The sequence below is a fragment of the Copadichromis virginalis genome, linkage group LG17 (genome assembly GCF_057382275.1).
Source record: "Copadichromis virginalis isolate Kocher_CV1m ecotype Utaka linkage group LG17, C_Virginalis_male_GT1.1, whole genome shotgun sequence".
Taxonomy (NCBI): Eukaryota; Metazoa; Chordata; class Actinopteri; order Cichliformes; family Cichlidae; genus Copadichromis; species Copadichromis virginalis.
Window position 1 is genome coordinate 1,559,959 of NC_140634.1, and position 23,225 is coordinate 1,583,183.

The window sequence follows — 23,225 nt, forward strand, 5'->3', positions numbered from 1 at the left end:
TCCACCATGTGATGGTGTCACAACAGCCTGGACATCAGGGCTGCCACAAACGATTATTTTGATAGTCGACTAATCAGATCATTGGACGTGTTTTCTGTTTGACGTTTATTCAGCTGCGTGAAAACTAACTTTAATCTCAGCCAAACCGATTTACTCAGGAACAAATAAAATACTAAAAAAAAGCCAAACAATAACATTTTAAAGTTATGAGTAAGTGTAAGTGACTTATAAATCATGTTTAACCTAAGTAGCCAAAGACCACGGGGGTCAGAAAACGACATGCCAGGAGTTCGCTGTTCTCGCCGGCTCTAGAGACCCTCGAGCTCCCGGCTTGCTATCGAGCTAGTGGGTAACAGACGTCTCCGAAAAGGTCGGAGCACTTTTGCAAATATGTGATGTCTTGATAAACCGAGCAGATATTTGAGGTTTACACAGCTACATTCTCGCCTGAAAATATGTTAAAAGTTTATTTTGTGACCCAGAAAGAATAATAAGAGTAACATTAAAACAAGTAGCTGCCGCCATTGTTGGAAACTGGAATTGGCTGGGCTGCGCTATGAATTCTGGGATAGGAAAACATCAGACGTTTACAGTGTGAAAGACAAGACTTCAAACTGGGAGTCCTGGGTCGGAGGAAACTGATCCCAACTGCGTGACTCAATTTTCAGTAGCTCCCCCTGGAGTGGGTGTGTCCACATACAATCAAGGTGTAATAATACCTCAGTCACAGCTTAAGTGATGAACATGTGAATCTATCAACAACTATAATAAAACATACACAAATGTGAAAGGGGGTCATTCTACATATCAGCCATTATTTTGGTGTCTTTTGATGGTGATAATACTAGAACATATTTTTAGGATATGATGTTACTCCTACTCAAGCAAAAGATCCAAGTACTTGATCCACACAGGGAAAGAAAGTTAATCAGAATTTAGAGTTTTCAGTGGCCTAATTACATGAAAACAAGCTGTGTAAACCTGGAAAGTACAGACAGAACAATAAGTCATACACAGCGCCAACACTCACACTGCGTCCACGCTCCGCTCACTCCTTTCCCCTTCAGCCTCTCTGGCTCTACGGCGCCTCATGCCTGTGTGCTATCATTCATAGTGCAACACTACTCAAAGTGTCATCATACTATCTGTGACTCAACAGGCTAACCCCCACCTATGCCTCCCATCCATCTTATCTATCTGCACTCGGGATTTTAGAGTGTTTGTATGAGAGAGCTCTAAGCCAGCCACACTGCAGACAAATGCTGCGTCCTCAAATAACAGAACAGTACATGAAGCATTAGAAGCATGCCTGTGGTTCACCATCACACAGCGTGGGCTGCGTGTGTGTGCGGCAGGTGCGAGTACACAGAAGGAAGTGACTTGGAGATCCGGAATTCCATCGGAATTCAGTTTCGATGGTGGGAAGTCGTAAATTGCATGACGCAGACTCGATATAATCATCACCACACACCACAGCTGACCCTTTGTGTGTGTACACAGAACATACGTGTGTGTTTGTCCAGCCAGCCGTGCGCTCACGTTGAACCTTTACCCACTTCTGTGTCACTCCATCATAGTTCCGCTTCCATGATTTTCCTGACTCTTACACTGAAATGAAAAGCGCTCCGAGGTGTTAGCCGACTGATGTGTCGGGCACGCTCAAATAGAAATTCAGGTGAACGGTGATGCTTACGTTAATTTCACGCTGGCACTATGGAAAACAGTGGATCAGACCACACCATCGCATTATTGCAACGATGTCCATGGAACGTGTGATTTCATTACCTGTGAAGTAACTATTTCAAAGACGTGCACCGGCTGGGTCTGTGACCTCTCACTGTCAGCAACCAGCTTCAAAGCGACGTTGGTGCATCGAGATGCTGATGAGATACCGATAAGGCCGAATCCGTCTGTTTGCTGCCGGTTAGCAGTAAAATACAATCCAGTCGGCATTAACGTGAAATCCGTTTGTGATAATACAGCGATTAGCTGTAAAAAAAACAACACTGCATACACAGAAACTCAGTTAAACTGAAATTCACATCAACTTCTCACACTCTCAGGCCGGCCTCACAGGTCTGAAGCACAAACAGTTACAAAAAGACACTCAGCACAAAGTCAGCTTGCTTTTTTATATATAATCAGAACAAAACCAACTGGCAATCTGCTGAGACAAGGACGCCATCGCAAAGACGACGAGTTGAGCTCATTAGCACAGATCAGTTCAGATCTGTAAATGTTCAAACAGCAGCCATGGGTGTGGTTAGGTCTATAGGTGATTTTGAAAAGTTACAGTAGGAGTGGTTAGGGTGGGGGTGTCACACAGTTTGCATGTATGATTTCAATATTCTCCTCCTTATATTTTCACCTTGAGAAAGGAACTCATTTGCACAAATACATATGCAACTAATCTCTGTCTCTCTTCCACAGCATGTCTTTATCCTGTCTTCCTTCTCTCACCCCAACCAATCACAGCAGATGGCCCCGCCCCTCCCTGAGCCTGGTTCTGCCGGAGGTTTCTTCCTGTTAAAAGGAGTTTTTCACACTGTTGTTGTGATTTGGCGCTGTATAAATAAAACTGAATTGAACTGAAAATCTTACATAATCTTGTAAATACTGGCAGTACTTTTATCCACACCAAAACAGTTCCTGCGAGTCCAACACATTAGTAAATCTTAGTACAATCAGTTTTTAGGGGCTTTTTTTCTACCAGCTGAAATTAGCATTTTATATAAAAACAGTAAATTATTCATTAATTTCTCAGACCTGATGGATGGGTCCATCTTTCATACCGTCTACTTTGAACACATACTGTTCATGAATACAATCCCAAATAGTGTTAGCAGCTACAGCTAATATCTGCTGATCACTGTCAGCCCAGGTTGCTTCTGTTCAATGTGCTAATTTAGCATTAGCATCAGCCTCATATAGCGTTTATCATCCTTACTGTCACTGTTAGCAGAGTCAGCGCCTTAACGTTTACACCTGAAACTACCTGAAAGGCTCAACCCTGTGGTGAAAGGGTATATTACAATAGATGGACTATATATTTTCTAGCAGTTCTAAATGCTGTCTCTCATTATACAAATATATTCTCTAGGATTAAGCCATGAAACACCAGCTTGCACTTGTCAGATTATTCAGATGGAGTGAGCTGTGGAATGCATCAAGAATAGTTGATAGATGATTTGGAGCATGTTTAAAACTGTGTATCTAATATATATGCATATTTGTGTTGTTCCTAATAATCACCATAATAACGCTGGTCCACGATCAACACTGTAACGTTGTGATGTCATAGCGTTGGAATTTGTAGGAAACCTTTGTTGATATAAAAGTCTCTTCTGGAACAAATAATGAGACTTTCAGGTGTTTTCTTTATTAATCTATGAGCTATAACTAATATATTATAATCCTGGGTTTCATGTTAGCCAAATTTAGGTTACTCCAGTTGGCTTTCTTGTGATGTTTTAAGAGCATTAGCTAACTTCCTGGCTAATGCTAACAGATGACATCAGCTCCAGTGTTGATTCTGGACAAACACTCTGGTGATGCCACAGGAACAAAGTCGACACGGGGATCAGATGGCGTGATTGAAACCCTCTATATGTTTAACCACAAATCTGAAACAGCTCTCAGCTGTGATATACTGCGACCAGCATGCAGGGGAACAAACTGCAGTGCAACAGATGAGATATTTGTGCTTTTCTCCTGGCTGGTGAGGATCACTCGCTGCTGCTTTTGCAACACGCTGCCTGCTCTGTCTTGTCAGTGTCGACGTTACCACGTATGAATTTGTTCTTTTCACTGTGCGAGAAAATAAATGTGTGGCACTGAGGACGTGTGAATAGTGCCAACTGTGTGAGCTCTGTTTCAGTTTGCAAGAAACCCCACACCTATGTTTTATTGCAGAAAGGACCTACATACCCAGCTAGTATATATCTCACTTCACCAACAGCTCAAGATAAATTTTAAAGCTTCAAACACTTTGATGTACTTCCTTTCTTTCACTTTATCTGTTCCGATCAGAGTAAACACCCACTAAACCAAGCCCTCAACACAATAGATTTGATGCTCCTCATTTCCTCCTGTCACTCATCTCCCTCAATTTATCTCTCAACATTCTCATCTTCCTGTCCAGCTCACGTGATGCATGATGGCAAACACACACACCCAAAACTAAGCTGTAAAGGCCACGCAGTGTGGTAAGGAGGCAAAGTTCACAGTGTGAGGGAGTGGCATGCTGTGTAAGGGCCACGGGAACACATACACACAGTTTCACAACAGGTGGGATCACGCTGTTTGCCCACACACACATTCTTTTCGTTCCACAGCCAGGTAAACATCAGAGAGGAGAAGCACAAAGACCTAACACACGTCAGGTTGAACCATGAAATGCATTTTCATCCTGGTGTTTAATGAACTGGAGACATGATTACAAGAAGTGTATCGTACAAAGACGCTCAAACACACACGGACCTTTTAGCCAGGGGTGCGTCATTCCAGTGCCGTTTGCTGATTTGAAGCCCAAAAGGCGTCTGCAGCATGCATTTGCCTCCAGCAGAGCCTGCAGAAAGAGAGAGAGACCACACGGTTACATAAGAAGTCGCTGTGAAACAGCATCTTTGTAGTGATCAGCAGTCAGTCAGCCTCGCTGAAAACGATGCAGACGTTACATAAACGCCATTCAACATAAATAAACACAGACAGGGCAAGAACTGAAGCCATGAATTACACATAATGCAATCAGATTAAGAGAATCATATATCGGCTTCTCTCTTCAGATGGGATTTTCACGACACAGCTCTCCTCTGCATCTCGACAGAATCACCAGCTCGGACCTTTAACCTCCTCCCTGCTGCTTGGTCGTATATGCATTAAAGCACATGATGCAAATTGTTTAGGATGGGGACGTGGAAGATGGAAATGTGATGAGATGAAGCATGACTCATCGGAGTGTAACGTGTGGGACCTTTGGACAGGCTTAATAAAGATTTAGCTTAAGCTAGCAGGTGAAGAGCAAAGAGCGACTTCCACTGAGAACACGTGTGAAGCTTAAGTCAGCAGTAAGTCTGGCTCCAGGAAACACGATGGCGGCTGCTACACAGAGTCCAGAATCGATGAAATCACTCGAGCCCAGCTTTGCAAAAATGTTGTAATCTTTAACACGTGTTAGCATGATGTATAAACCTACAAATACAAAATAAAGTTTAAGAAATATTCATTAGGTTAGCTAACCGTTCAATGGTTAGCTAGCAAGTGTTGTAAACCGGCAACCATGGCAATCTGATAGCAACTGAAGCTACTGCAATGATGTTTTTGGTGCAAACAAAGCCCTCTTTGCAGGCAGTTTCACGCAGGGGCAGCAACAAGTCATCACCCACTTGGGGAATACACATTTTTCCTTAGCGACTGGAGATTGCCAGGGGTCACCAACTCGTCTCTAGGCCCATGTGACTGAAGCCTTAGTTTATCCAGAGGTCGATGGAGCGTGCAAGGCTGTAAGACTGTAACGTCATTACAATGTTTCACTTTCTGCACAACTGAATTTTTAATTTCAAATGAAAGATGAAATCCTGTGACCAACAGCTGACACTTGAGCTGCTGACTGCTGGTTTCCCACACCAAGGGGACAAACCTGCAGAGTGTGATGGACTGAGGGAGAAGGCACACGGCCCTGGTTGCAGAGCAGCACAGAGGTAGCATTGTTCTCGTTGCCCTTGGACTCACAGACATTTATCCCCAGGGTTTGACAGAGAGGAATATCAGCCATGCACGAGAGTGAAATGTAGAGCAGCCCGCTGGCTCAGGGACGTGCCGCAGCTTCAGTGACTTTTGAGCATTAATGTAATGCAGTGTTAACATGAGCACAGCCAGGAGGGCATAGTCAGCATATCACTGGCTGGAGGGAGACGTCAATCACCACCAGTGCTAAATAAGGCAATGCTATGACAATCCTCCTTTTCCTCCCAGCCCTCTTGGAGCTGTGGTTAGGTGTGTGTGTGTGTGTGTGTGTGTGTGTGTGTGTGTGTGTGTGTGTGTGTGTGTGTGTGTGTGTGTGTGTGTGTGTGTGTGTGTGGTTTAATCTCAGGGCGTTCTGCTGCATCATGTTCTTGAGGTGCATCTGACAGATGCTCTGGAAGCTGCCAGGAATGTGCTTTTTGGCATCAGCGTGAAACTTTGACTGCACTCAGCACACACACACACACACACACACACACACACACACACACACACACACACACACACACACACACACACACACACACACACACTGACATGCAGGGCTTTTCTCTCAATCTTCTCACTGTGCCTGCCTTTCACTTATGTGGCTATTTATCTCAGCACACAGCAACCCTTCACACAGAGCAGACTTCACAAGCCCCACCTCGGACACCCATCTGTTGTTCCCTGTATTAAAAGTGAACAGTGCTGTATAACATAAACCTGCATCACATTTCTCATATTTCACTGTTAAAACTCCAACAGCTGCACTAAAATGAAGGGAAAACACCTCATTTCAATTCTGAAAGTCCACGACTTTCACAAGCAGTTACAGGTTCACAAGTTGAATTCATGTCTGAGGTTTGCTATGAAGGTTATTTTAATGTTTAAATATATAAGAATCGTTTCAGATCAAGTCAAAGACGACACATTCGATTCAGTCCTGCTAATTCATCTGGATAAATGTAAAAGTGAGTACAGTGAACACAACACATCCTCCTCGCCCAAACTGAAAGACGCTGCTATCAAACATCAGAGCAGAAACATCGAGAGAAAAATGAGGAATTAAATATTGGTTCCAGTAATTCTGATGAATCCTCTTTCAGATTTCTAGTCAGACATAATCCACCTACCTTGCTGCAGCGTGACATTGCCGGCATGTGAAGCAAAAGAAATTAAACTTTCATCCAAAGAAAGCTTCAAGTATTTGACTGTTGAGGACAGCTTGCCGTGACAGACAAGTCCATCAGCATCTCACAATCAGTCACTGCGGTTACTTGCTCCACCTAAGGCATATCCTCACCCAAACTAGTGCCCGCATTTGCACTGCAGCTCCAAAGCTCGTTTCGCTAATCTGCAGAGTGAGGTCGTCAAAAACTCCCAAACTATAGCAAATATTTAAACGATTGGATGATGATTAAGATTGTTTGAGCAGAGCTCTTTAATAGTGTTTCCCATTAAATGCAGTCAGGTAAAAGTCCCCCACTGGGGTATTTTTCTTGACTAAATAAGTACGCTTCGATACTGTGGTCAGTTGTGCTTTCTGACTAATTCTCTACATCGTCTATTTTCATGAAGACATGAAAGTACTGGCTGAGGTGAGCGCTGCCAACACTGCATGTGTTACTGAAATATTTGATGAATGAAACTGCGAGTGTGTGCGTAGTTCCACATCATCACTCGTTACTACTCTCAGGTGAAAACCCCACAGCAGGCTGTCGAACGGTCGTTAAAACCATCGGCGCACCGGCAGTTTGAGTCATAGCCAAACAGACCAACGCTGACACTCATTACAATAGTTCTCTCTTGGTTATCTCAGAGTTTGTGTGCCTTCCTCCCACTGTAAGGACTAACCTGCTGAAAGCACGTCGAGAGGAAAAAAGAGAGAGAGACTTCTCATTTTCATTTCAGGGTGGAACGGAAACGAGACAGATGTGTATCAAGTGAGCCTGAGACATATTTGGGTTTCGTTGCACAAAGTGCAATTAGGACTGCGCTGCTCAACTATTTAAATGTGTGATTTCAAGTAACTAGTAGTAACTAGTAATTACTAAAGAGTGACAGTCAACCTGGCAACACTCCAATATTTATTTATTCAAACATGGAACAGTTCATTTCATCCAGAAAACGAATACGTGTAAGACGCAACCCTGTTTCAGAAATAACTTCATAAACTTAATAAACAGTAAAAGAGCAAATCTAGACCAGTTTCATGAGGATTTATGTGCAAATTGTCATGACCATTGCCACGACCCCTCCTCGGTTCAGAACCTACTGATGCATCCCTGCTAGATTTCATCCCTGGGGTTTATAAAGAAAGGCCTGAAAAACGAATGGATCCATCCTGCCTTGTATTAACGGTTCAGGCTGATAGTGGTGGTGTAATGGTGTGGGAGATACTTTCTTCCACTAATACCAAGTGAGCATGACAGCCTACCTGCTATCGTTGCTGACCGTGTCATTCAATCTATGGCCGACAGCTGCCTTTGGCCGAACAGCGTGTCACAAAGCTCAAATCATCTCAAACTGGTTTCTTGGACGTGAATGAGTTCACTGTACTCAAATGGCCTCCACAGTCGCCAGATCCCAACCCAGCAGAGCGTCTTTGGGGTCTGCTGGAACGGGAGATTCACGTTGTCACGCAGTAACCATGTGACTCCCTATGAACCAAAATGTATCCATCTACACAACGAATTGAGGCACTTCTGAAACTACAAGGGGTCCAACTAGTAAAAGTGTATATAAAATGAAATCGAATAGAAACGGCTTGATTATATTTTCACATACTGAGGAAATCTTATAGACAGAGTTCTTGGTAAAAACACTCGATGTGGAAACTTACAGCATTATATTCAGGTTTTCTCGCTGCTGCGACCTCAGTGATCGTACTCGCTTCCGCCCACAACGCAGCTTCGCCTACACCAATAAATGGACATCTTCCTGAAGTGACACCTTTGGGTATGAAAATGAGCTTCAGATCAAAGTGAAATAAAAACATTCTTCAAATTCAGTGACCAGTAGCGATAGATTTAACGCAGGAACAGTGAATACCGGTGGAAGTTTTGTTTCAGAAGCTTCATAACAAGGGGACAAGCTGCAGTTTATTGACTGACCCTCGAGACTGCGATACATTTGACCTCTGTTGGTATTAAAAAATATATATATTGCAAGTTCAAAAGATCTCTTTTGGGGACAATGGACCAAAGTTATGCACGCACAATATACAAGAACATGAGAGCTCATGGCGATGACTGTATGTTTTATTTGTTACGTATCGGAAATAAAATCCACTAAGCAGAACCTCTGTAACCACTATCTACTAAAAAAACCACTGCAAATGACTTCTTCTCTGCTGCAGCTTATTGAAAAGTACAACAACCACATGAGCTCCTCTCAAACAAAGTGGAACAAATTTGTGTGAGGCAAATCGAGTCGCTGAGCAGTGCTTAGAAGTCAAAGGCAATGAGCACGACCTGAGATCATGCACAGATACATGATGTAAAACTCTGCTGTTCTCAGAGGATGCATCCTACAAACACGTGTGCACTTTGACCCCAGACCCTGCTGCCACGCTGCCTCGGTGGGACAGAAAAACAGTCCAGCAGCGAACACGATACTTTGATCTTTAAATAAGAGCCGGCAGGCAGACAAAACAACCTCGATCCAGGAATACTCACAGCTGGAATTTGGATCTTCTCATTTTTACTCTCCTCTCCTGGTTGATTTTGACATCACAGGAGCACTCGCGCTGCCTGGCATGATCATCAATGAAAAGAGGAGCATGAGTCAGAGGTAGCAGCCCACTCAACAACCACAAACACACACGCAGAGAGTTCTAAGTAACCGACCATGCTTACGTATATGTATCTATATCTATATCTGTGTGTGCACAGTGTTCCTTTGAAGTGTTCACCTGGGTTACTAGATGAATCATAGCAACAAGGCAGATAAGGCTGAGAGGTTATGGTCTCTGGCTTTGAACACAAACATAAATGCACATATTTTGTGTATAGGGGAGAAACATAATTACCGTCATCACTCAGGCAGACTGACGTCAAAAGCAAAAAGATGTTTTTGAAAAAAAGAAAATGACAACGTGAAACTGAGCCATCGATCAGCCTCATCTGCATAACCTGAACCTGAGCTGGAAAGTCCCACACACAGTCAAAGTTTCTTAGAACAAGTGCTGAGAGCATCCTGAAGACACACTACGAAGAATATCAGCAGCCACAGCCACAGATCTAACCCAGGAGAACCAATGAGCAGCAGGCAGGGTGCACTCTTGGTGCGCTGTCAGTAATATTACCCAACGTCTTGTTCCTGCAGATGGGTGGTGCAATCTGGTTTTATTAGCATCAAAACAGCAGGTTACACAGCAGCTCAGGGGTGAAAGCATGAAAATACCTGTCACTGCATTCAGGCCAAGTGGTCAAGCTCCAAAGCAAAGAATAAAACTGAATGAAGAGGTTATAATAATGAAGAGCTCCAGCAGTTTGAGAGATGATAGACAGCAAGGGCAGAGAGAGACGGGCAAAACACGACAGATCCAGGACGTCAACAACAGGCATCACATTTCATGGTTAACACCCTAAAAATCAAGTTCCAATAGCTTAATGTGCTCAGTCACAAGGCAAAGATGTCGCTGCATATCTGAGTAGCAGAGTAACAAAGTGACAGAGTCAGTAACAGGATCTGGGTCACAGACTGAGTTAACTGAGCCGCAAAGTAACTGATCGGCTAAAGTCACCAATTCACTGGCACATACTGTGTGTCATTTAAACCGAAGCTAGATTTACACATTTTATGCGTTCACAAATTTGGACAATTTGGATTTCTCCTTTCTGTTTGGAAACATTAGAAAACGCCGAATCCTTGAGCTAGTTTATCGAGCGCTGGCACGCCATGTGCCGATGAGCCGGTTCGTCTACAAGACTCGCCGAGCTGACGTGGCCCATAACGGACTTGACCGCAGAGATCTGCAGCTGTGTTCGGATTACTTGCATCTTCACAGAAGCACACTTCCTGCCACATATTTTCTGAAGATATTTTGATCCTATCACATTGAACAACTTGTCTTTGGCATCTCACGCAAGTTTCAAACCACTGCAAGATGACTTTCAGGACATTTCCACAAAAATCAGTGCAATGCCTGACAGTTTCTTTTTAAATTGTGAAATATGCAGAGCCTCTGGAATCCTTCGAAGTGTATGTAGTGATGCAACTCACACGTGAAAATGCTGGATTTCCAAAATAAAAGCACTAAACGAGTAAGAATTCCCTTTAAAGGTCTTAAATGCAATTTCAATTCTTTTTAAAAAGTGGTGAAAAAAACAAAACAAAATGATGAGCTGACTTTCCTCTTCATGCATTCTTCTCCCGATTACACGTTTATGAAACAGCAAAAACGTAATGACTTGCACTCTGCATCAACGGCTCTTGAGCAGCGTGTGCTCGGCATCTTAACTGAACGACATCACCAGCTAAAAGCCGCATCAAAACCATCTAACTGTCCGTGTCAGCAGCGAGGTCATATCTCGATCCCATTATGAGTATTTCTGATTGTTCCCCAAACACAAAGTAGGCCTACAACAAAAAAGAGCTTACAGGAAAGGGCCCGAGATTTGTCAGGTCTTTGATACTGATACACATTTCCAACTGGACGTCTCTCGGATTTTGTTCCCGTCTTACAGATGTTCCTCTTCTCCCCACTTAGTTCTCATCTCTTTGTCTGAAACTTTGAATAGTTTTTATTGATTGCTACAGTGCTGTCAGGTCATCAGTGTTCATTCAGGGTGCAGTGTTCAGGGTACTTGTATATAAACATGCGGGTGTAAGTGCATGAAATAAAATGCATTAGGAACTGGAGAGTAACTGGAAGGAAAAAGGAGAACACGAGAACAATGGTGCACCGTGTCTTTATAAGCCAGTGATCAACCTGTTTGACCCTCATTCTCCATCATTCAGCAGTTTCATTCGTTATGGTCTATACTTGTGTTTTTTAATAAACCTGAATATAATGCTGTGCCATGAAATTCAGATTTGGAATTTCAGGGATGGCAAATATGTGAACTAAAGCTGGGCGTCCTCACCTGCTCTACCAGCCTGTTAAACACGGTGATATTATAAATAATGCTGAATAATAAACACTTTAAAAAATGCCAGAAATCCATATGAATTCATGATATATCAGTATTGAAGCTCAGATATTCATAGCTTATATAGATGTTGAACCAACTTCCACCACAACAGCCAGGATGAACGGACCAGCCCACGGTGGGGAAACTGAGGCCTTCACACCTCACAGGTGTGGAAATTATAATAAAGGGTTTAGAAATCAGGATATTGTTCAGTGTCTGTGTTCCTACATGGAAAAGATATAAATCTTATAACGTTTGTATCTGTCTTGTGTGAAACTTGTATGAAAAGCATACAAGAGTGAAAACAGATATAAGATCCCTTGAAAAATTATATAATGAAACTTGTATGTTTTGTATACTTACTAAAATAATATATGAAAGTAATGAGAAATTGGCCACTTTCATGAGTAAATCATAGAAGTTTTTTCTTTTCCATATGGGTTACTTTAGCACTCAAGACACTTAAACAGAAACTCGACGATCGCCTGTTTGTCATTCGATTGCACATTGTGACCGATATCAGAAGTTTCAGTTTCAGAAAGCAGAGCTGGTGATGGTCTGTTACTTCTGCCGCACCAGGAGCTCAGCTATTTCTGTCTTTCAGCCAGCAGAGTTTCTGGTGTGGTTTAACCGGTAATTAACGGCTCCTTGAGGCAAACCCAGTCAACCGTTACAGATTTTCTGAGGTCAAGTATCAAATTGACTGCAATGTGAGAAAACCCTTTCAGAGCATATAACAGAGCTGCTTTCTTCTATGCGTTTACATGGTGTGTTTACATGTGTGCGCCCCGTAAACTTTAGAAATGTCTTCATTTCATAATTTCATTAATGAGATGTGCCGACTCGACTACACCTGCAGAGGCAATGATAGATTACTCTCCACTGGGCACGTCACAATAGTTCACCAACTTAATATGTCTAGCCTGATGGATGTGATCACATGTGCGGTCACATACAACACTTGAGCAATAATGAAAACTAAATTACATTTACCAAAATACAAAGACACCACCAACAGACAGAAAGCAGGATTTTGGTTTAGTGTCAGTTTCCTAGTACAGGATGTTCCCGTTTGCCAGGCAGTCTCCGTGCTTTGCTTTATAAGCGCTCTCTTTTTTGATCCTGGTCATGTTTTCAGATTTTGCCGCAGCTGGTCATTTGATTACAGTCTTGATTAATAGAGCATTTCGGTTGAAGTCGATATTTCTGAGTTCCTAGTTGGAATTTTCAAGTGGAACTGGGAAAGTCGGAGTCACCCCACCAAACTTTGCCTTCCATTCTGCTAGGAACCATAAGGAGGTCTGCAGTCTTAAGAAATGCTCTGTTAGGGTAATATGCGGTCTTTAAGACACAGCAGGATGTTTAGAGATTCGGATGTGCAGGGAAGGATTTTAAATGCAGAGAAGCTAATGTGAGAGAAATGTGCTCTCTCTTTCCAGTCAGGACTCTTCCTGCAGCGTTTTGGATCAACTGAAGGAGTTTCATGGACCTTTCAGAGCAACCTTATAATATTAAATTATAATAAGCTTAGAAGTAATAAATGTATGCTCTAGTTTTTTGACAGGATGAGGCTAATTTTCATTCAGATGAATGAAGGCTGCACATTTGTTTAGTGTATGCTGAATGCTCCTGGTCAGAACAGTTACTTGCAGGGTCACTAAAGAGCAACGTAATGAAATCTAAAGTCAGTGTTTGGACAGACGCCATGATTCTTTAGTACAACAACCTCAGTTTGATCTGAATTCAGAAGTAGGAAGTTAGAGGTCCCTTATAGAGGCCTCTGTGTCTTCATGTCTGAAGTTTAACTAGTTTATTTGCACCATCCAGCTTCATGCACAGATAAAGCTGGGCATCATCTGCAAAGCAGTGCAAATATATGTAATGTTTCATAATAATATTTCCCGAGGGAAGCGGCGCGTATATAAAAAAGCCTGGAAAAAAGCTCGTAACACTTCATGTTTTATAAATGTGTACGACTTCAAGAATATATTACACAACACTAGTAAATAACGAGTATGAACGATATATGTGGAATCATTTTTATAATACTTGTGTCCATGATCACTGACACTCGTGGACACAGACATCAGCAGCTACTAATTATCAGTGGTGACTGTTTGTTCCATAGCTGCGGAAACAGCTTTTACTGGGTTTCTTTAACACGGAGGAAATTCTTTAACTCCGAGGCTTCCAAGGCAAGTTCTGAAAAAAATCATCATAACAAGGAGCTCACATTAGTCCTAAGAAAAAGGAAACATTGTTTCTTAGTCAATTAAGTAAACTTAATTTTGTGCAATGTCTAAAATATAAAATGTGCTTATGTTGCAGCTGTAGCACTGTGCACAAAGCGGACACTATCGCGTGCACGATGACTTGTTTGCATCTATCTGTGCGGGTTGTAGAATTCACCCACAAGAACTGAATTAATATCTGCACCCATAAAATGAACGTATGACGTATGTCCAAAATATCATAGCAGAGTAAGAGACGCAAAGATGTCCCCATGTTTAATAGAGTGAAGGCACAGTGGCTGACCGAACCTCACGAATGCAAACCGTCTGGTTCTTATAACCCCTGTACCTAAAAGTGCTGTATACAACTTCCATCCATCCATCCATTCACTTCTGCTTCTCCTTTTCAGGGTCGCGGGGGGCGCTGGAGCCTATCCCAGCTGTCATAGGGCGAGAGGCGGGGTACACCCTGGGCAGGTCGCCAGTCTGTCACAGGGCCAACACACAGGGACAAACAACCATTCGCGCTCACTTTCATTCGCACATTCACACCTAGTGACAATTTGGATTATCCAGTTATGTATACAACTTGTCTCTGTTAATACAAGCACGTATTCCTATGATTAAATGCTTTGCATCCAAAATGCTAATGATGCATCATAGGTTAACATTTTGCCCAAGAACATTTGGCATTCTGCGCGGGATCGAACCACCAACCTTCCCATTACAGACACCTTGGTTCTAAGTGTTGACTTGCTAGTTAGCTGTTAGGAATCCATCTAACTCTGCTGGAGACTGGACAAAAAACACTTTTATTCAAGAATTATACCACTGCTTCACGTCTAACCACAGAAAACCACAGCTCTCATGTCCTCATGCAGATGGACCAACAGAATGTGATTAAAACAACTGATAAAAAAGTAGAATTACTAAAGGAAAAACCCGCATAAATTATCTGTAGAAGCTGCTGAGCAACAATGTGCCAACAGAGCAGCTCGGGTGCTCCTTGGGACTGATTTACATGGATCTGGAATGCTGGTGGACGTGTGGAATACCACTCTTCAAAAAGACATTGTTTGGTGTTGTGATGATCACTGTTGTCAGCTCTGTTTAATGGTTAAACTGTGGTCAAAGTGACGGTGATCATCCTCATCACTGTGCCCTATGAACAGGTCCTTACCATCCTGGAATAGAGCACTACCATCGGCAAATAACAGAATAATGACCAATGGAACCGAGGGGACGTGAAGTGAAGCCACACCATACTGCAAAATGTCCCTGACTCATAAAAAACCACCAGGTCCCATCAGTGTAGGGGTTTTTCTTCCCCTTTCATTTAAGTCCAAATTTAATTGAAGTGTTCTTATATAAGTTTCAGTTTACTAAATTCCAAAGCTCTCTGTAATAAACACCAATAAATATGCTGAGATCATTTGCAGGAACTCCCTTCAGTGCTTCCCTTTAGTTTAGTTAATCCTGTGTGGAATTCAAGAAAGATCTATTTAGTGGGCCTTGCCCAAATTGACCGATCAATGCATCTACTGGGTTTTTATCTGTTTGTTTGTTTTAAATCAAGGTGGACTGTAGCTATGGTGGACCTTCAAGGAGGCTGGTGCTGGAAGCCACACAGACACATAAAAGATGAACGCTGAAGTCTTTAATGAAAATGTTTTTTCTGGATGAGTCAGCTGTGCTCATGTCGACTAATAAAGCAACTAACAATTCATAGGGGGAACACTGTTACAGAACAAAATGTCCTCGTGGTCCTGGAAAAGCTGCCACTTTTGATTGTTCTGAAAGTACTGTTATGAGCAGGAGACTGAAAACAAAAGTAAAACTGTTTTGTGTAACTGAAATGAATCTCCCAGTCAGAAATCCATGCATTAAGCACTTTCTGGTTTCAGGTTCATTCTTGAAGACTCAGCATTTGCTTCCCTGCGTCACCAAAAAAAGAAACTTAATTTAATTCAGCAAAACTGAAGAACAAATCGTTCAGACTTTTGAATAGAAACATTATCTCCTTTACAGTTACTGTGGTCCACTGTGGCCAAAGTCGTTGTTTGGACCAGATTTTAAAGTTGTAATGTTATAAGTTGGAGATTTTAATATGGGACTCTATGGGGATTAATGGTTTTGGAGCCAGTCTCAAGTGGCCAATAAAGGAACTGCCTCCTGTGTTGGCTTCATTATTGAGTTCTGGAGGCTGAGGAAAAATGTTGAAGAAGGACAACTGATTATGTATGTCTGCGTATATATATGGTCAACAATTGAGCTCTAAACTCAGAGTGTTTGCTTGTGTCAGATGAGCATGCTAACAAACAGCCGTCAGGTTCAGGTTGTGACTCTAGTCTACATGCATATTTCACGTCAAATTTAGGCTTGAGAAAATCCAAAGTGTTGGACAAATGTTGCAGTGAGTGGATGAGTAAAGACTTTTATGTAGTCACAAACATTTCTGTTGTGCAGATTTTCGACTTTGTTCCAATCATTTGCTGAAAAACATACTTGAAAGGAATCATCTGATATCCAGTATGAAAAGCAGGAATGATTATTGCTGGAAATCATGAGATCATGAAATCATAAGATTCCAGTTTTTCTATTCAATAGAAAAACTGGAAAAGAAAGAAGCTTGCCAATACATTCACCTTGTGTATTTATGAAGCACCTGCACTTCATAAACGCATGGCACAACATAAAAGAGCCACCTCCATGTGACTCGGCTGTCCATCTGCATCTGACCTCAGGAAATCACATGATAGGGTGGGGCTAGGTTTCACGATGAGCTCACCCGAAACCCTGGCTGATTGTGACCCACACCCATTTTCACACCTCGGCTTGTGTCATTAGGCGGAGGATCAACAGGTGGTCCATGACCCTCTTGGGGGGACACTCCCACAGGACTTAAATCTGGGACTCTCCACCATTTGACCCTAGAACTGAAGAAGCTTCTCGGATGAAACATCTTCAAGCAACTTAAAGAAGTCCAGACGCTTTTCTTTCCAAGCTCCTAAGGCTACGTCCACACTGGCCCAGATAAATGTGAAAACGCCGTTTTCATCTGAAAACGCCTCGCGTCCACACCAGCATTTTCAGTCGTTTTCACAGAGTTGTGCGTCCACATTGAAACAGCCATAAACGCTTACGTTCCAGTCCTGCGCATGCGTGAAACGCAAGACAATTTGACCTGCCTCATTTCCGTCCGTTATTTACTTTCTAGGTCTTTGAAACGTTGCGGCAAAATGTTGAGGAAAAGCACCGAGTTTTTTAAATGGACTCACAATGAGGTGGAGTTGTTGCTGCGAGTAACACAAAAGTATAAAGTTGCAAAAGCGAGTGAGAATTAAAGAATTTGAAGAAAAGCTCTCTGGAGCATGTACAGACTGATATTAATCTTTAACAGGGCTGTCAAACAAAAGAACTGCTGTATAATGCCCTCCGCTACCTTAGTTTAATTGGTCACATGACTGCATCACATGACTAAAATGTGTCATCGTTTTCAAAAGTCTGCTTTTTTGCGTTTTCATTATAGTGTGTCTGAGGCTTTGAGCTGTGCTGTAAATAACTGAAGAAGTTCTCGATTATTCTAATGGCATTTAGAAATGACTGAGTGGACAATCCCTGCCTTAAGCACAGATTCTGACCTTTACCGGGTATTTTTAATACTAAATACAGGAAGTACCAGTAGCTTTCTGTCACACACTACATGTATGTGTGTGTGTGTGTGCGTGCGTGCGTGCTTGCGTGCGTGCGTGCGTGTGTTTTCTAGTGTTTTTCCCAGTAACAATATGATAGACGACACATTGAAACAAGATTTACTGGCAAAATGATGGCAAAACTGGTAATGAAATACAGTCTGGTTAAAACCGTAAATGTGTTTAATTTTACTGAGTGTTTAGAAGCAAATTAAAGTGTCTCAAATGTCCTTTGTCTAATTTGCAAACTAAAACAGTTAGGACCATATACAGTGTGTATGGTTGGACACAGCTTCTGGAATGTAATCCACTAGTTTCTGAAGTCCGTTTTGAAGCCTTGGGATTAGTGATTTCATCGCCATCATCTTAGTTTAAAAACACCAGATGTGCCAAAAATGGGAATGTCTGACTGTGAAGTAACATGCTAGCCGATGAGCACACCATGGATAATCCTCCATTTGAACTACAGAATGAACGAGATTTAGCATAATTAATTTTTTATTGAAAAAAATAATGAGTGACTGAGTCTATGGATACATTAGGAGATCATGACACAAAGGCATTTTCCTGTTGATTACTATCCGGTCTTTAAGTCTGACGTCATTAGCCGTTTCCAGGTCCAAACTCTGCTTTAGGTCCCAAAGTCAAACGATCACTGTGGCAAAACTGAGAGTTACAAAGTGTCTAAATTCTTTCATCTTTAATAAAATGATCAGCGTTGCTGCTTTACCAGGTGTAACAATTAAGTTTAACATCCAATTAGCAGAAGTTAGCAGGATGTTAGCTTGCTAGCTTCCACCTAAACATGATATAGCATGTTCTGACTGAGAGATTTCTGAAAAATTCAAACGTACAGCTCTGCTATCACTTCCAACATAAATGAAGGCAGGAAACTAAACAGCAGTGACGTTTGTAGGGTTACTGAAGTTGGGCTAGCTGGTATATAATGATGTGCTACGTGATCGCTAGCGACACAGCTATGTTAGCATAACATAAACAGTGAACCTGGAGGATGAACGCTAAAATTTTCCCACTCCAGCAGCAAAAGAAGATCCAAACTACGCTTCACATAAACATCGTCATGACTTTTGTACTTCAAGAACAGTTTCCCGTCTAAAAATCAGTTTTCTGCATTATTCGCTTGCTTGTTACGCACAAGACTACCGTTGTTTACAGGCTATCGGCCGCTGTTTTTTTCCTTTTACTTACTTCCGAAAAGAAAACCTAATTTCTGCCGTTCAACAGGCTTCTGAACAAATTTAAACTTTTTAAAATTATGCAAAATGCAAAAAGCTGTCTGTAACTTCAGAGGTAATGTTCATATGTCAATTAATGGTTTTCTTTCGTTTTTTGATGTACTGCAGAATATTTTTATAAAATCCCAGGCCAGGAAAATCACCTTCATGTTTTTCTGTGTTTTATCTTCAGCTACTTTGACACAAAGGCCTCTGCTGTGATGCTCACACCTTTGATAAAGACTTGCGAGGGTCAGCTTCCTTTTTATAGATACAAAAATATGTAAATGTACTGATCTGAATTATAATATTTCTGACTGTCTGAGGCAAAATTTCCCCGATTCAAATCGAACCGAATCGAATCGAACTGAATCGATTCTAGAAATCAGTGACGATACCCAGCCCTATTCAGAGGCTTAGCAGATCCTACCAACATAACGTTTTTTAAAAAGATGATCCATCAGCCAACTCTTTGTTTTATTAGTTTTCTTATCAACTGCATTATATTATGCTGTACTACCAGCTGATTAACTGACACCCACAGAAAAATAATCTGTAACCGAAGGAAAGCAGCTCATTTGGACTGTGATTTAAACCATTTCCAATATTTAGACTAAGATCAATATATGTGTCAACTTGTTTTGGATACTTATATTTTGTTTATTTAACAAATATTGTTATAGATTCAAAAAGCAAACTTTGCGTCTTCCTTGTTTTGTTTTGTTTCCAAATGTAAGTTTGATCCACACAGCTGGTTCATGTCATCCATGTTATCCACACTTTGCTATCACTTGCATGCATTTAAGGTCTGCAGGCACAGGGGTCAAGGACCGGGCAACACTCAAACTTGGACAAAGTGTATGCAACATGAAACAGAGAGTAGACGCTCGTCCTGCATGAGTTCTACCTTCAAACATGCCTCACAGTCACCGTTTTTCATGCTTTAGGCTTTTATACAGTAAACAGAAGCACAACAAAAGCCAGTTTATTGGGAAATGGCTCCTGTGTGCTTCACCAGCGCTTGACCTCCTCATGCCGTTACTATGGAAACATGCCATAAGAGACGGTGCTTGTGCCTCTCCTTGTGACTGAGTCACCATGAAAAACCTGTGCATCACGGCTAATCAGACGCAGCCAGAAGTGCTGAAGGTCAGTTAGACACTAACATGTTTGTGCTTTCCTTCTGACTTGTCAACGTCACATAAGTGCTAAAGCGTTGATTTTGCTTTCCCCAGGTTTCTACACTCCTTCGCAGTGTCACCATGACGCAGGTTAAATGTTCGTGGTAGCAGGCTGTTACCGCTCACAGGTCACTGCCACCTCTAACGTACAACAATGAGGAAGTGATACAATAATAAATAGCTCACACGTTGCCTGGGACACCTGTCACACCAGGAAGAAAGGCGCTTAATCACATTGCATGCAGCTCGGATTAACAAGGTCCGCGTCAGGTGTTGAGGAACCAGGACACCCTGATGAGGAGTGGGCTACTGGAACAAGACGGCATTGGTGGGAGACCACCTGACCTGACCATATTCTGGACAATCTTGCTTTCTGACTCTAAGAATTAAAAAACGGATGACTCAATATGGTCATTGGGAATCTGGAAGATCAGGGAACTGACTACAGAGTGGAGATGAAGGCTGTTTTTCCATAAATGTCTACACAACCACAGGTGTTTTTGCAGGGCTGCCCCCTGCTGGCCAAGTGCACAGAATGCACATTTCAGACACTTCTGCTGTGACTTCACATTTCACAGCCACACGCTCCCGTCTCTTTTATACGCTACTGCCCATGTTTGTGGCACTTTCAGCAGTTTCAGTAGTTACAGACACAAACATGGTTAACATAACAGAATAAATGCAGAGACACTACAGTGATTACGCTGATTAGATGCTAAATATTTTTTTCCTTTTCTAAAAAGCTGAGTCACACAGCTGAACTCTGCTGACTCCAGTCAAAGCTTTATTCCCAGTTGGTAGATAACTCCTCCAGAGACTTCAAAAAATATTGCTTAGTAGATGAGAATTATACCAGCTTTTTTCCAATAATAATAATAATAATGCTATTCTTAGTTAGTGTATTGTCTGTCTCTGTTAATGTTTGTTTTTAATGGAGCACTGTAACGAAAAATAATTTCCCCTAGGGATCAATAAAGTATTCTGATTCTGATTATGTATAAAAAATATAGGGATGAGAGGCTGCTACACTACTAACTAATCCTGAAACCTCTCATTAATTTTCTGTTGTTAATGCAAGATCTAGTTAACAATGTGCTTATAAGGTTCACATAAAAGTGCAACAAATCCAGTTAAAACCAATTTAACTTGGCTAAGCAGGGGTGGAGACAGAGTGAGGGGCTGATTAATGGGCCCGAAGCCCAACAATCACGAGCTGGGCCCTGATTACACCACCGACCAGTGTGTGTGGGACCCTTTAGGAAAGAGTCAGCTCCATGAGCACTCAGTATTCCTGGATTTATCGAGGTCAGTTTGGTAGCATAAGCAGAAGATGCCAACACAACAGACACAGCGTGGGCCATAAAGTCTCTAATAACAGCGTTCACTGCCGCGCTGCACAATGCCACACTGTACACTCAGATGAGGAACTGAGGGCTTTACTGCCGGAGCTCCTCACACACACAAGCAAAATATCCCATCTCTTAGCTTTTCCCACCATTTTTGTTTCCTCAAACACGACACGCAGACCTGACGTCTACTTGAACCGCGTGTTTTAGCAATCTTAAGTGAAAGCGCCCCCACAGAGCCATATTTCTGCCTCATAAATATGAAATGAGCTCAATTAGGGGGAAGCCTGATGCTTGGGCTCACTCCTCGACATGGCTCTAATTGAAATGAACAGCAGCTCGGCCTCCCCTACTGAGGCCTGCCCAGTGCCATTAGAGGTGATCTGAGGGCCTGGCTCTGTGTGTGTGTGATTAATTTCAGATGCCCACACACATCCACATCAACATTCAATCACACACTAATCCTCATTCATACCACAAACACGAGCAAGGACACTTATTGAATGAAGCAGCCAGTGCGGGTTGCACACAGACGAGCGACGCATTCATCGGCGATGCACCATCAGCACCTTCATCTTACTGATCAGCGCTTGCTCATCAACAACTTAAGCTGGCACTAGCAGACACATTTGGTGTTTGTTACTTGCACATTGTTCCCATCTAGTGGAAATGAAATACACTGCAGCGGTGTAAAATGAGAGCACACAAACGCACAAACAAACACAAGGCTCTATTTAAGCCTGTGGCGCGATCAGTGTTAACACTATCAATAATGCGCTTGCAAGAACCCAAAAGCCTGAAAGCTGCATGTTTGGTTTCCCAAGGCCAGGGGCGACCGCAGGGACACATGCGCATGCACACAAATACGTGTGTCGTGGTTATGTAACCGATAGCCACGTGTTGCCGTGGGAACAGGGGTGGAGGGGAAGCGCAGGGAGACCAGATAGAAGCGCACACAGTGGGAGAGGAAGGCTAAGAGGAGTGTCAAGTTAATGAAATGACACTGTGAGATTTCAAAAATAACATAAAGTCGGCCGCGCGTGCACAGGCCTCATGACTCGGCCAGAGGGCCGTGACGGCGATAACGAGCCTCTCGCTGCCTTCTCACACATAGAAACAAACACAAGTGGAGCACCTTATTCTGCACCAGAAAAGACTCGGCTGTGCTGATCTGATCAACCAAACGAGAACCGCTGCCCAACTCTGTACTTCCCCTGAGCTGTGTGATGACAGGACACTGTGCTTCTATCAAATATGATTTCAAGTAAAACATCAAAGGCATTAAAGGCTTCAGCCACGTTTGTTTCACCACCTGCACAGAATTCATGTGGAACAATTAAATATTGTTCCACATGGGAGCGCGCTCCTGAGGATAACATCACTGAAAGCATGATCTCAACATAGAACAGCATATGGGACTGATGCTGCGTAACATAATCTTTATTTTTACATTGTTTGCGTCCCTGTGATTGTGTGCTTCACCGTATTGGAATATGTTTTCTCTTAGGCTACGTTCACTCTGCAGGTCTTGATGCTCAATTCAGATTTTTTGATCAAATCCGATTTTTTTGTCTGCTCGTTCACACTACAAATAAAATGCGACAGCAAACGCGCTCTAGTGTGAACGCTCAAAGCGGCGCATGCGCAAAAGAAGACGTCACACACAACACGCTCAGTTT

At 42.4% G+C, this 23,225-nt stretch overlaps 1 protein-coding gene across 2 annotated transcripts in view; it reads right to left on the reverse strand.

Moving 5' to 3' along the window:
* Positions 1-23,225, reverse strand: part of LOC146688715 (uncharacterized) — a 58,611-nt gene that overhangs the window by 25,294 nt on the left and 10,092 nt on the right. For both annotated transcript variants that reach the window (XM_085437166.1, XM_085437165.1), the window contains exon 2: positions 4,480-4,567. In XM_085437166.1, coding sequence (XP_085293292.1) covers positions 4,480-4,567 — 88 coding nt within the window. The remainder of the gene's footprint in view (positions 1-4,479; positions 4,568-23,225) is intronic.